We start from the raw sequence: 14,620 nt of genomic DNA, 5'->3' as shown, positions 1-14,620 counted from the left end.
AGCCACTGTCCTTTTCTCACAGATCAGACCACTGTAGCTCTGATGGGGGGGGGGGGGGGGGGGGGGGGGGGGTGACAACGCACAGTGGTACTGGCCGGAGATTAAACCCATTTTGAGACCCCAGAGAGCGCAGGGATTACAATGGGGCCTTAACAGCAGAATAGACAAGAGAACACCAGCCAAGTGCATACTGGGATTGCACTGCATACCATTACATCTCGCTGCGGCCAACAGAGAAAGCTCTCAAAACCTCTCTTTCCTGATCTTGGGCAACTGAAGGCAAACAAAAATCTTACAGTGAAAACAATATACATGTAAACTACTAAAATGTTGGAATGTTCACACGTCTAAAATTGCTGAAGGAAACTGCATCATTTAAAACATCAAATATTTGTGAAGGACCCACGCTAAAACAACATTTTCAAACCAGCCATTTTTTGTTTCTAGTGAGGGATTAGGGGCACATATTTTTCAACTTAATACGATCAACGAGCATTCTTCCAGGAAGACAACGGCACGGCTGAGCGATGTGTACACTTCATTTTGTCATAATACTGCTGCTTCGTGAATTGAGGGGCATAAAGTCGTTGCTTTCAATAGCTCTCATCCGCAACGGTTTCGAGGAAAAGTTCATACTACATGAACATTATTCACACAAACGTGTCCAAACATTCTCACACAGGGCCAAATATCAGAACGACCAACAAATGTTCCCCCTTCAACAGATTCAACAACTGCCATTTCATGTTAACAGATGAGACTATACGAAAAACCAAATGTTTTCTTTTTTTGAATACAAAGTGGCAAAAACGATGAATGTGCACTCCTCTAACATGCATGAGAATTTTAGTCATCATGTATTAGCACAAATACAGAGCTAACTGCATTAAAACAACACCAACTTCATGTCTATTGGAAGCAGCGTGGGTAAGCGTTTGTTGATTTAAGTTTCTGGAGAAAGCAGATAAGATGTACACTTTAGCAGTTATTCTTCACACAAGTAAACATGTCATGACTTAGTTGGAGACTGTCATCAAACAACACTGGCACCGGTGTCAAATGACTGTGCTTTTAAGTCAAGGTAACCACATGGGAGGCAAGTTCCCTTGGTGCTTTTCTTGGAAGTATAAAGGATTGGTGCATGTTGCAAAAGTGTCAAGTGCCGAGCATGTGTGGATATGAACACAACCTCATTTCACACTTTGTTTATTATTAATCATCGAAAAACTGTTTCGTAGAAAAATCAACCATGTAATTGCAGTACGTTGTGAAGGTTCATTTGTATACTTGTGACTTTAGACGTCAATCCCATTCAAAAATCAAAAATGAATGTCACATTCAAAACACTCTCAAATATTTCACTATCAAGTTACAAACACTACCATTCAAGAGTTAGGGATCAGTAATTGTTTTTAATAAGAAATTAATACTTTTTTTCAGCAAGTATATTACATTGATCAAAAGCGACATTTAATATATTTGATGTTACAAAATGTATTTTTCAAATAAACGCTGTTCTTTTGAAATTTCAATTTATTAAAGAAACCTGAAAAAAGGTTTCCACAAACATATTCAGCAGCACAACTTCAAAATTATAAGATTTATTTTTCTTGAATACCAAATCTGCATATTACAATAATTTAAGGATCATGTGACACTGAAGCTTGGCGTAGTGGCTGTTGAAAAGTTCATCATTGCCAACACAGGAATAAATCATATTTTAAATCATAATATTTCACAATATTACTGTTTTTACTGTAGTTTTGATCAAATAAATCCAGCCTTCATTAGCATAACCTGGCCTATACTTATTTCAAAAACAAAAGTCTTACCAACCCCAAACTTTTGATTAGTAGTTTACATAATATAAGCAAAGGCCCTTTAATTTTACAGAGAGTGAAGAAAAGTAGTCTCCCAATGTCTCTTTCGGTCTAGTCTCTTTCAGTGCCTCTTTCTTTGTCCTTAAGGTCCACAAGCTGGTGTTTAAAAGTATACCATGTTCATTTCTAGTCTAAATCCCCACTTAAACCCCTGAGTGTTTGTATGCACGTGAGAGATGGACCCATAATCTCCTAGTTCACAACAGTGCTGGGCCTGCACATTAGTGAAGTATGATGTCAAAAGGGCGCATCGCGAGAGATTAACATGGTGTGTGCACTCAGAGAAAGAACATTCTACACAGAACAAGAGTGTGGTTATGTGTGTGTTTGAGCGAGCGGTGTGCGAGGCTACATCACAGCTATTCCAAAACACAGCTCACAAACAGACAAGGACGTTTGGGGTTCAGTATTGGGCGCTCTCGCTAACAAACTCTGGCTGCTGGAAATAAAAAGCCATGAGCGGAGGGGATTAAGGGGGTCCACAGGGTGGTCCCACTCTCACTTTAGAATCACAGTTAGTTAAGCCATTATAACACAACACCAAATGCACCAAAAATCAATCCTTTCAGTTCACTGCATTGTTTGAGACTTCAGGGAGGTTTTAAAAGAGAATGTAAACATGTCTTAAAAGGAACATATATAGAGGAAAAACTGATTTTTTTTCCCTTTCCTTTTGAAAACACTGCAGCCAAAATAGGGATGTGCAACAGCGATCAAGTACTCAGCCGTGACAGCGATGATCAATCACAAAAACAATGATTGTGGAATTTTATTTAATTTTTTTCTGATTGGTTATTGCAGCACTTTGGGCAGCACCCTGAGCTCTGATTGTTTAGCTTGCCACAGCATGCAGTCCAAAATATAGATGTGTTGGTAAAAAAAAAAAAATTTGCCAATCACCATCGAGTGTTCACTTTCAGGGCTAAGGAGTGTTGAGAAAAGAAACCTCGCAGGGGAGGCTAGCCTCCCTTCTGGTATATCAATCAATCATCATAGAGACATAAATTATGTGATATTAGTTTGAACGTCTCCCGCTGCGTTGATAATGTACCAAGCACTTACTGATGAGTAGAGATATTGAATATTTGATCGCCAACAGATTTACCAAGCTGTCATTCAAACAGCATATATACAAATTACATATAAAGGGAGAACACGCCTAAGCTGGATATAGGCTACAGCAGTCGGCTTAATTAAATGGTACAACACTTGACTTTTAAAAAGGGATGGATATTTGCTTCAAGTGATATGCCAGGTAACTGAAATTATATTATTGCTCTGTGTGTCGTTTTCTTTACATTTTCTGACTAAAAGCAACCAAAAACCCATTTTAAAGTGGTTAAGTAAAAAATAAATAAATAATAATAATAAATAATAATAATCTATCTATCCATCTATCTATAGATATAGATAGATAGATAGAATTAACACATTGAAGGCTAATTAATTTACACAATGCATGTAGCATTTCTTATTTATTGTAGTTTTTTGTGACTGTTTATTTATCTTCAGTGAGCTTGAGGGGTTGTCGTCTCTTTTTAGGCTTGTATTAGTTTGATACTGACATTGGTGACAAGGATTATAAAAGATTTTAATATCATAAAAACCTTTTGAAAAAGGAAAAAAAATAACTATATCGTGATGTATATCATTATCGTGATATAAGATTTGTCATATCGCCCACCCCTACTTCATATGACAAAAACATGCAGGCGACTTCAGGAATCACTTGATGAAAATATAGTACAAATCTGCCATAAACATAGCATAATAATGAGAAATTCATAGAATGTGAAATCTACAGTAAATTCCTTGTCCGCGTTTCAGCACGCTGTTATGAAAGCGCATCACAGCGGATCAAAGCTCAATCACTCTCCTCTTTCTCGCTATAGCATGTAACAAAGTTCACTGGCATTTCATAAACATAGCATTAAAATTAGAACTTTATAGAATGTGATCTATAGTAAATTCTATCGTGATAATTCTGTCGTGAAACCGCATCACAGAGGGAGCTCTCTCTCTCTGTCTCATGCACCTAAGCCAAAAATCACAAAGACTGCAAAAGGTCTCCCAATCAAAAAGCTAGTTTAAACTAACCTGCAAAAATTGGTTGTTCAGAAACCAGGTTGTCAGATCAATGGGTATGATGACCCAAATTTGTATATCAACATCTATTTTGTATTCAGTAAACTGGCCCGCCTTGTTGAACAATGTCTAATCATAACAGAGATCATTTCTATATAACCTAGTTGTCTGTTCATCCAATCAATGAAAGACAGAGGGAACCACTTTCTCTATTATTTTTGCTTGGTGGCTCAGAAATTACATCATATACCTTCAAGTGCGTGCATGAAATTGTGTGTGTTGCATGAAAACATATGTGATACTCACTCAGTAACAGACATAATCCCTTCAGCTCCGAGTGACGCCTCTTCTCTGAATTTGTCTCCTGGTAGTGACGGCGTGGGAAACTCTGCATCTTTCCTACGGGGCAGGTTAAAGAACCTCCACGGTGCATGACTCCCGTCATCATCCAGGTTTACAGCTGCACTGATGTACGGAGTGGGCTCCAGGGGCTCGGGGTACGCAGGGGGAAAAGGTTGGGTGAGGGGCTCTAAACGGGTATCATCTGGGCCCTTTTGGGGCAGGAGGCATGGCTCTGCGGAAGGAGGGTAAAAATGTTGGCTGTGTGGTGTGGAGGGGTTCTTAATGGCGTCTGAGGTTTCCTCGCCACGATCGCAAGGGTGAGGGCTCAGCGGCGGTGGCTGAGGGGAGCCGACCATCTCCGTCGGGCCACTGTTGCCCACGGTAGCTCCGCCCCCACTGTGCAGTTGTGGAGGTTTCGAGCTAGTGCTCAAATCAGATGGGCGAAGCCCAGGAAACCGTCCACCCTCTTGACCTCTAAGAGCCAAGCGCTGACCAGCAGAAGCGTCGGTTTCCATTGAGACATCTTCACAGACAGAGTTGCGATGGTGGAAGGGCATCTGCGGGCGTTTCTGCTGCTTGTCACCTTTTTCAGGCTTCTCCCCGGCTTTGTGCTTGATGGGAGGCTGCTGCGTCTGACCGGCGGTGGGCGGCTGACCAGGCGTGCTGCTTGCTCTCTGCTTCAGGGTTTTGTGCCTGATAAGATAAAGAAATATTTTAATACAAAAGATACATGAATTATGAACTGATGCCATCATTAATAAGAAAGCCTATTACCAGATAACATTTTTTTTATTCATTTCTTTTCACTGTGAGAGTTCATAACATTTCTTTTCAGGTTTAATAGGCCTTTGAGACTCGTAACAGAGAAATGTAACAGTTTCTTAATTAGCTCATTATTTAGAATTTCCTAACTATTATTGGAGCCGTGAAAAAACACTTTGAATAAAGATTCTCTGCTTGTCGAGTCCAAGGACAGGTTTAAGAAACCACCCTTTTAACAACAAGCACTCCACTCCTATCAGAGTCTGTCTGACCTGATAACGTGTGTCCACACTTTCTCAGAGATATGTAAAGCCCAGCAGCTGCCAGAGTTTCCCTGTGGGTTTCATTGTACAGTGTCTCTCGTTTATAATGTTGTTCTTGAGAGGCAGTCACCATCTCAAGCTCCACGGTATCTCAACACACAAGCCTGTAGCTACAAACGAAGGCTTTACACTGCTTTCATCCCTCCCTTTAGAATGCAAGGTTTCACAACAACCACTCGTGTCACAAAGCTAGAAAAATTCAGTTTGCATATGAAATATGATATTTTACAGTGTTTTACATGTATGCATGTTAGTATTTAAAAGAGAGGCTAAAGCATGTAGCTCACATGTAGGGTCAAGGAAGTTAATTTAGCCTGTATATGTAAACAAAGAAACCACAGACTAAGATGGAACTAAGATGGTGTGAATATGTAGACCTATGTGACCGTTTATAGTCAGTAAGATATATAGTACATATATAGAGCAGTAGATTTATATATAAACATACATATACCTACACAAACTGGCAAATTTAAACTTAAACTGCACAAACTTAAGAGCTAAAAATAGTTACATCCAGAACACAGGTGAGTCAAGGGTAAAATTATATCCTTTCTTATTCACACAGTCAAAACAATTTCACATGTACACACAACACCACACACGTACACAAACAGAATGCTAAACAAGCAGAAAGGCTCTTAGTCGATGCATGGTCATTTTCACTTCACTGGGGGACTCCGAGTTTCATCACACCTCTCATGCTGGGTCTCTTCCAAAAACATATTTGGCAAATGACAACAGTCCCATGTCGCCTGGCCTTCTCTTGGCCTAAACTGAACAGCTACTCAATGAAGAGAAAGAGATGATGACTAACAGCACGACCACACAGCTCTACGTGACATTAGGTCTGTGTTAACGTTACTTACTATGCTTCACAGTGTTTGGGCTCATTCCTTTTAGTACTTGCTTCTGGTTTATAAAACCATTATCTACCTGAAGTAGGCACTGATAGATCTGGACTATGTTACAGTTGTACCATTGAGTTGGTAAGTGAGCTCATTGGATATGTAAACACAAGTTATCATTTTCTGCCATACACACATGGTTTATTAATAGTCTGTAACAGCGACATTCTGAACAGTCTGTCACAGATTAATTACATCATTAAACTCAACTGCAATATCTGCAGACTCTTATTAGAGAGGATAGCCTTATGTTTTTTTTTCTTTTGTAATACAAAATATATAATCTTAAATATTAAAAACTATGCATTTTACTTGAAATTTGTTTATTTGTTTTGTTTTAATTTGTTCTATTCCTTCTAATCGTTTTCTTTTTCCCTTAACTCTAAGCTGAAGTAGACTCCATCAAGCAAGGAACAATAATACTTCACACAAACATTAATTAAAGGTGAGATTGCCCTCTTTAATTATGAAACACCTAAATACTCTGAGCTCTGTAATGATGCTTGGTGTCAAAATCAAAATCTAAATGGTATTTTAATTGTTATGCTGCAAAGCCACATTGGAATATATTTGACCTAATATTTTTCTTTAAAAGTTTCCAGACACCTCTAAATCTAACTACAAGATGATTACAAGAATAACTCAGGAGCCACAAAACCATGCAATAACATGCAAGTGGAAGGACCAACTGAGCTACAAGACTAGTGACAGCCTGTTACATTATATATAGATAAACTTATATATAGATAAACATTCAACACATGCAGACTCTGAATAAATTTCTTCTCTCTATCAGATATGCAAATAAAAGTCAGAGCAGGACTTATGTCACCATCACTCAGAAACCAGTTTTTCTGGTTTTCACAAAGAGCTCATTTAATACTCCATGACAAATGTATTGCCTGTCATTTTACAGAGTGACAGATGACACTACAAGAACTGAAAAGCGATTAGTGGCAGCAGCAGCAACAGCATGGTTAAACAACAGCCTATGAGAATACAGGACTGAGTGAATGTTCTTGTCTGTACCTCGAACAGTTGCAGCTTGATCTCTGTGTGGAGTCGACGAAGTCCCAGGTGCCCACTTTCATCAGCGTCTCCTCCTCGCTGGTCCCATTGGAGGCTGTTGCAGAGAATTTCCGTCTGCAAAGACACAATGAAACAAGATTGGATTCAAACTCTCTGAATGGCTTCTAAATCACAAAATCTATGGTACATTGTTGAGGCTAGTTGTACGTTTTACTCCAGTAAATATCTCCCAGTGTCAATTTCTTTTTGAAAGTCAAATTCTGTGTACATAGTGCTAAGTTGTTTTTACTGTTATTGTAACAATTTTATTGAGCACACATTGACCTCTTTGAGTAAAGTGGATATGCCATTATAGGTAGTACAGTGAATTATAGAATTATCATCTTAATTTAAACTAAGACAAATGAAATTTTAGTTTAGACAGTGTCCAAAAACTGTTCCCAAGATGGACTAAACTGATCAAACATTCACACATTTGTGCAAATTCTGACTTGAAACCTCTTAGACACAGACCTTGTGAAAAGTCCCCTAATCTCGATCATTTCTAATTGCTTTTCGTTTTTTTACCTCAATAATCACTAATAAAACATTCTGTGGCTCATATACACATTGTACCAGTTTTAACAGTACATTGTTGCTCTGTGCTTGATTTATCATGACTGTGAAATGGGATTATCTGATCTCAGATTTACAATGAGCACACTTACTTGTTCTGAGCTCGGTTGATGTTGCACTCCTGCCAAACGCTCTCAACCACCTGACTTGCCATCCTGCGTGGAATCTTGCCACCATGATGACTGGTGCTGTCAACACTGAATCCATCCATCGCCACCGGCAACCGCATCCACTTCTGTGCCGAGTGAGAGTGAACTAGAGAAAGAAAAAGCCCAAAAGTTTGAGAGTGTAATGGATGTTGCTAATGAAATGAGATAAGCATGGGTTTGAGTCAAGTTTGAGGCATGTTTACCTGTCTGAGACTCCTCAGGTGAGGTGGGAGGAGTCAGGGTCACTGAAGAGATGGCGGGGTCACGGTTTGAAGCAGGCATTTGATGGCCATTTGAATAGACAGCGGTGCAGTGCGAGGACCCCGTAGGTGTTACAGTGGGGATGTCTGACTGTGGGACTAACACCAGGCATGCGGGATACACCATACGCACACCACCTGGAGAAACGTCGACATATTAACACCTTATGAATGCACACTTTCAGGGTAAAAAAAAAAAAGGTACTACAAATGAAAATCATATTGCACACATTTCTCCAGTATTTTCAGCAAATATGTATTGCTTCCACAATGAAACTGGTTTATTTACCAGCCTTTTATGTAAAATATATTTGAACCAACCCACCAACAAGCACTTCCACTGCTGCCAGGGAGTCGTCCTCCCAGTCGATGTCCTCCATTTTGTCCTCTGTGCTCTCCTTGGAGGTCGGGCTTATGGGATAGAACTGGTTCCATTCTTCAATGAGCTTCTGTGTTGGAGGGTCGGACAGCTTGAAGGACTGACCGGTCAATGTCCCGTTCAGTCCAAATGGACTCAGAATCACTACAGCGAGAATAAGAGAAGCGATTCAATCATACACACTATCTACAGCACAGAACACAAGAGATATTGGGTAGCATTGACATAAAGGTCAAGAATCTGGGACACAGGCCGGTCACGATTATCTGATCTAATCGAGATTATTTCAGATAATCATAATCATTGTGCGCTCTTAATCTCAAATCACAGATTGCCATTCAAATAAGGGAATTTTATTATTATTTTGTGTTTTAATTTAATTTTACTTTTATTTTTACTAGGGCTGTCAACGTTAACGCATGCAAATAAATCATATTTAATATATACATAGTTAATATTTTTTTTACGCAAATTAATAGTTTCAGAAGGTTTGACCCCAACTTCTCGCCGTCATCGCAGCACGGAAGGTAATCTATCATTGCCTGCATCCCAATGTGCACATCATCCATCCATCTTAAGCTACTTTTATAATGTGCCGCGACCGCCCAAAGTGTATATATACACGTGATCGCAAAAGGAAGTTATTACAAACACTCGATGGTGGTTTAAAGTGAGTTCTGAGTAAAAGTGCACTATTAATCTCATAAATTGTCTTATGTAGCATGATGCTAATGTTAGCCTCTAATGTACCTGCAGAACAGGTCCAATTCTCTTCATAATGCATTTTGTCATAATACTTTATGCAAGGTCACAAGAAAATGTTTTGTTGTATTTATTTAAAAATACTTTTAATAGTTGGGTAAATGTATACTGGGATTGAAATGATGTGGCTTGTAGTGTTGTCACGATACTGGAATTTCTAACTTCGATACGATACCTTGAAAAATATCGATACTCGATACCATTTTCGATACCACGGTGAAAAAAACTGCCACAATATTAAGGGGGTAATTTTTTTAATTTAAAGATAAATGTAACAAGTCAAGAACATGCGGTATATTTTACATGAACAAAAAAAATGTCTTGAGATACTGCATTTGTTGATTTATTTATTAATCTTTTATTAATCTTAGTTAAATGTTAATTGAAACTAACGTTTACTAATACATGTACTAATTAAAATCCAAAGTTCTATTTGTTGATATTCTCATTTGCTTCATAACCAAAATATTTCCAGATATAGGGCCCTATGAAATCCCTTTTATTTTTCCCCAAATTCCGTTAAAAACATTTCTACATTCAATTTTTTCCATTTTAATTTTTCTGGATTCCGTTTTTTCTGTTTGAATTTTTCTGGACTCTTTTTTTTTTTTAATGGTCAAATTAAATGCTATTAATCTAAAAGCATGTCTAATTCATTAAAATCATGAAAATTATACAATTTAACATTTAATTTATTAAAAGTGTAACAAAAATGACACGTTTATGACACGTTTTTTTTCTCACCTTATGTTTTATTGTTACCAAATTCTGTGTTTTAGCATGTCTATTATTTGAATGCATACAAACTATTTTTATTTATTCTTACAGTAGCCTTATGAAATGTTTTCCCCCTCAGAAATTCTGTGTTGCGTATTTAAATTTTACTGGATATCAGATGAAGGCATAAAACAATTTTAATTCATTTATATATGAATGAATGAAAATTAAACATTTACATTTTTGGCAAATGAAGGGGATTTACTATTAAAATTAAAATATTTTGTGATTATTTCTTTAAAAAAATTAACAGTAGTAGTAAGTAGTAGTATTATGTACATTCTACTAAATAATAGTAATATAGCCTATTTCTGGCACACGGTCTTTAATAGGCTGTTAAACTGAACTTTTATTTTGACGGGTTGCCGTGAATACTTCTAAAGTTCTGTGTGTGTATGATATGACACTAGTTTTACTCAAATTAAATGGTAAAATGCTGGTAAAGTGCCTTTCAGATCAGTTCTGGAGATATTGTTGATGTATTTATGTCCTCATTGAGACGGCAGACGCTGAAATCACCGCGAGCGCCACATTAGTAAACACAACCGCACGTGCAGCACATTCACACAGAGACGCGCAGAACATGCAGGATTCATATTTAAATCGACTTTTGCAGCTTAATATTTACAGATACTAGTCCATGTCGCGATTTGATTTAAGTGTAATGACCTACTTTTGATTAATTCATCCAAACTTTGACAAATTCCGTGACATTCCGCGTTAAACTGTAAATTCCGTGTTTATGACTGGATTCCGTGGCGTTCTCTGCATCGCGGAGATCATAGATCCCTACAGATAGCGCTCCTGCTGTGTTCTTTAACAACCAGAGCAGTCATCTTTCTATTCACTTCACTTTTGCTATTTAACCAGAGCGAAGGAGACGAGTGCGGTCACGTGTGGTGCTTGTCCACGCGCCTTTGGAGAGAAGTGAAAGTGACAGCTCGGCTAGTATCGGTGTATCGATACTTCGGGAAATTAATATTGGTACCGTTCAGATATTTCAGTATCGATATTTATCAAAATAGCAATATTTTTGACAACACTAGTGGCTTGGTAAACGTTTTATTGCCCGTATAAAGGCTGATAAAGGCTGAAAAACAAAAGAATAATAAGGATTAAGTTAATGTCTCATACCTGGCGGAGGTGTGAAAGGTTATGTTTTCTTAAACTAGTTTGTTATGCCTCTCTTTATTTCAACACATTTACAGGTAAATCCTAGTATTTTAAATTTACGATTAATCGTGATTAATCACAGTTCATGACTGTGATTATAATTAACTGATTAATAATTAACTGTCATGAACTGTGATTAAATGTTTTAATCGATTGACAGCACTAATTTTTACTCTAATAATATTACAATTATAGTTGTAGTAGTTATTTTACAGTGTTAATGAAAAGGAGCTATCACACACAAAAACTGTCAATAATAATAATAATAATAATAATAATAATAAGCTGAAATGATACATTTATAAAAAATTTAAGTTTTACATTTTAAGTAATATAAAAATATTTATATATTATACAAATAATAATTTAACAAATATCTATAAACATTTAAAATATTGGGTCATTCTAATATGCAATTTTTCTAGTGCTGACCAACGTTTAATCATATCCAAAATAAAAGTTTGTTTACATAATGTGTGTCTGTACGGTGTATATTTATGTATATATAAATATACATACGTTTAGAAAATATTTACATTTCAGTGTACATATTTATATTCATTTATTTTATATATAAATATATTTAATACACAAACATAACATTTTCTGAAATATATACATGCATGTGTGTGTATTTATATATAAATATACACTGTAGACACGAATATATAATGCAAGCAAAAACTTAATCGCTATTGATTATTTGACAGCACTAAATATTTCTGTACAAAAGACAACAAAAAAATCAAAGGTAAAGGTTTGTGCCTTATCCTTACACTGTGAACGACACGAGCAAAAAGGTTATCAAATTGTTAGCTGCAAATTAGTTGCATGATATTTAATAAACTCATGATTGTGACAGCACTAGCTGGTACACAAAATTAGTTACCAAGACTATGTAACATGTATCGTTGAATCATCATTTTGCCCTTGAATAAATCATCTATCCTAGTATCCTAATTAGTTTTTGTTTACGCATACAAGTACTTGTGTTAACATAATAGTAGCAAAAGAACAAAACACAATCAAGTGGCATTTATCTGGAGTTGTCCTTGGAAAGTTGCTCCAAACTGGTTCTTACAACGTAGAAAGCCCAGCATATGTAGCAGAAACACATGAAGACTAAGGAGCGTGTAATCAGAACAGGGCCAAAGCAAATGAGTCTATGAAGCGGGGAACACTGTACAAACACTCCCGTCTGGCTCTCTCTCAACCGCTCCCTCCACTTCTGTTCCTCATTAACTGTGGTCTTAAATGACTCCTCCACTGCAGCCAGGTCTCTTTCCTTCCTCCTTTCTCTCAGACACTTTCCGAAAGCCTTTCATATCAACACAGCCTCCAGTTACTGCCAAGCAGCGCTCATTCTGAGCCCATAAACCAACTTAAATAAACAGGTCACTCAGAGGGAAAGAGACAGAAACAGGGTGAAAAAAGACCAGGAAAGCGCGCAAGACAAGGTGAAGCACAAACGTGGAAGCAACGGCAGTTTTCACTCTACTGGTATCTTACCAAAACACTTCAGTTTCTCAAGAGCAGCTCTGTTACATGCTGCTTTCATGCCTAAAAAAGCAACTGAGGTAGGTAGTCACAAATTTTCCCAAGGAAATCTCATTCTGTACTTGTGTGTTTCTTTAACTACCTTGATATACTGATCCATGTATTAGGGGTTAGGAGGAGGAAGGAGCTTCCAGGGAGAAAAAGGAGGGGGGAGCGGATGAATCCATCCCGTGTCCTTCCATTAGCCGGCTCATTCCATGGCCTTCATCACACAAATCCATAAAAGCCACAATGACAGAGGACACCTCCGTCCATCCGGAAGAGGTATGGGAAGAGGGAATGGGGGCAGGCGGATGCTATACAAATGGAAAGGAGGCACGATTCATCTTTAATGGCTTACGGCGGCTTAAATTTAAACGCTCTAACAGAGATCGTTATCCTGGCTTCAAAACATTTAGAAAAAACAAGCTGTAACAGCTCGTTCGCAGGGCAAAAACAGCTCTTTTAATATCTGACAGATCCCTGATCGAGCCAAGGTGAGGGGGCGGAATTCATTTGGCCTCTGGATGGCTACCTCGTCACAATGCATCAAAAAAAGACTCGGCTGATACGCAAAATATTTACAGAAAGAAAGCCCCATGTTGAGCTCTTCAGGTAGGTGGTGAGGCAGAAGATCAGAATTTGCATGGCAGGGGAAGCTCGAAGCATTGAATCCACTAAAGAGGTATGAACACTTTGGCCATCATTAGAAAGGGGTCTGCTGCTCTGGTCCGCATTTGATTGGGGGCATCACACAGATATAAAGCAATTTTCAGACAAACAGGCAAACAAATGTATTCCAATATCACACGGTTCACCTCACATTTATTCTGTCAAGCAATCTGTGTACTACCAGTCTCTCTCTCGATCTCTCTTCTGCTCGGTTAAGTGAGCTATGAGTTCATTACACCCCTCTCACTGCTCTTTATGAGGTCATAGTCGCAACACTCGCACGCTCACTAATCCGAGACTGTCAGAAACGGTGAGCAGCAGACCAAAGGAGATCGAGAGAGAGCGGGCGAGCGAGAAAAAGGTCAGCTGGTTCCAATTGACACATCACACATTCCTGACTCACTGCAAAGGTTATTTCCCCATCAAAAGGATGAATTATGTTTTTAAAATGTTAATTCGCAGGAACTGCAAACAATCTCAATTATGCAAAACAAAGGCAGATGTGATCTAGTGCATGGCTGTGGATAATACAGCATTCCAGCCAAGCTAAAATGAATAATACTGGATGAAATTCATTCAAAATAAAAACTAAGGAATATTTCTGACAGTTCTTGGGTGCATAAGAGCAACCGAGGGCTTTGAAATCCCAGGTAAGGTTTTAAAGTCAGCATGAAACTGAAATTGTATTCGACTTTTCCTACCTATAGGTGACGTAAATCCAAGTGAAATGACTTTCCAAATGAAAAAAGAAAGAAAAACAAAATAAGGGAGGGACTTGATTTTGTCCATTGGGAATTGACTGGATCGTTGTTTGCTAATTGCTGCGATCTCATGTGAGTGGCAGATTGCTGCTCGGGAGACGGCTTAGTGCCCAGCCCTCACACCAGTCAACACAAATCACCAGAGAGGAGATGGTGTTGAGAGGGGAAATGTGATTGAGAAAATAAGAATTGTCCGTTTTGATTTTA

At 38.0% G+C, this 14,620-nt stretch overlaps 1 protein-coding gene across 1 annotated transcript in view; it reads right to left on the bottom strand.

Moving 5' to 3' along the window:
• The window catches only part of LOC306865962 (mediator of RNA polymerase II transcription subunit 13-like), a 64,244-nt gene that overhangs the window by 15,539 nt on the left and 34,085 nt on the right, over positions 1–14,620 (bottom strand). Inside the window, exons 5-9 of the mRNA XM_079410839.1 lie at positions 8,679–8,876; positions 8,297–8,491; positions 8,037–8,199; positions 7,330–7,443; positions 4,272–5,000 (exon numbers count right to left, since the gene is read on the bottom strand). Of these exons, the coding sequence (XP_079266965.1) occupies positions 4,272–5,000; positions 7,330–7,443; positions 8,037–8,199; positions 8,297–8,491; positions 8,679–8,876 (1,399 nt within the window). The remainder of the gene's footprint in view (positions 1–4,271; positions 5,001–7,329; positions 7,444–8,036; positions 8,200–8,296; positions 8,492–8,678; positions 8,877–14,620) is intronic.

This window comes from Barbus barbus, assembly GCF_936440315.1.
Source record: "Barbus barbus genome assembly, chromosome: 47".
NCBI lineage: Eukaryota > Metazoa > Chordata > Actinopteri > Cypriniformes > Cyprinidae > Barbus > Barbus barbus.
The sequence above is the reverse complement of the archived record's forward strand: the minus strand, read 5'-3'. Positions and strand labels throughout refer to the sequence as shown.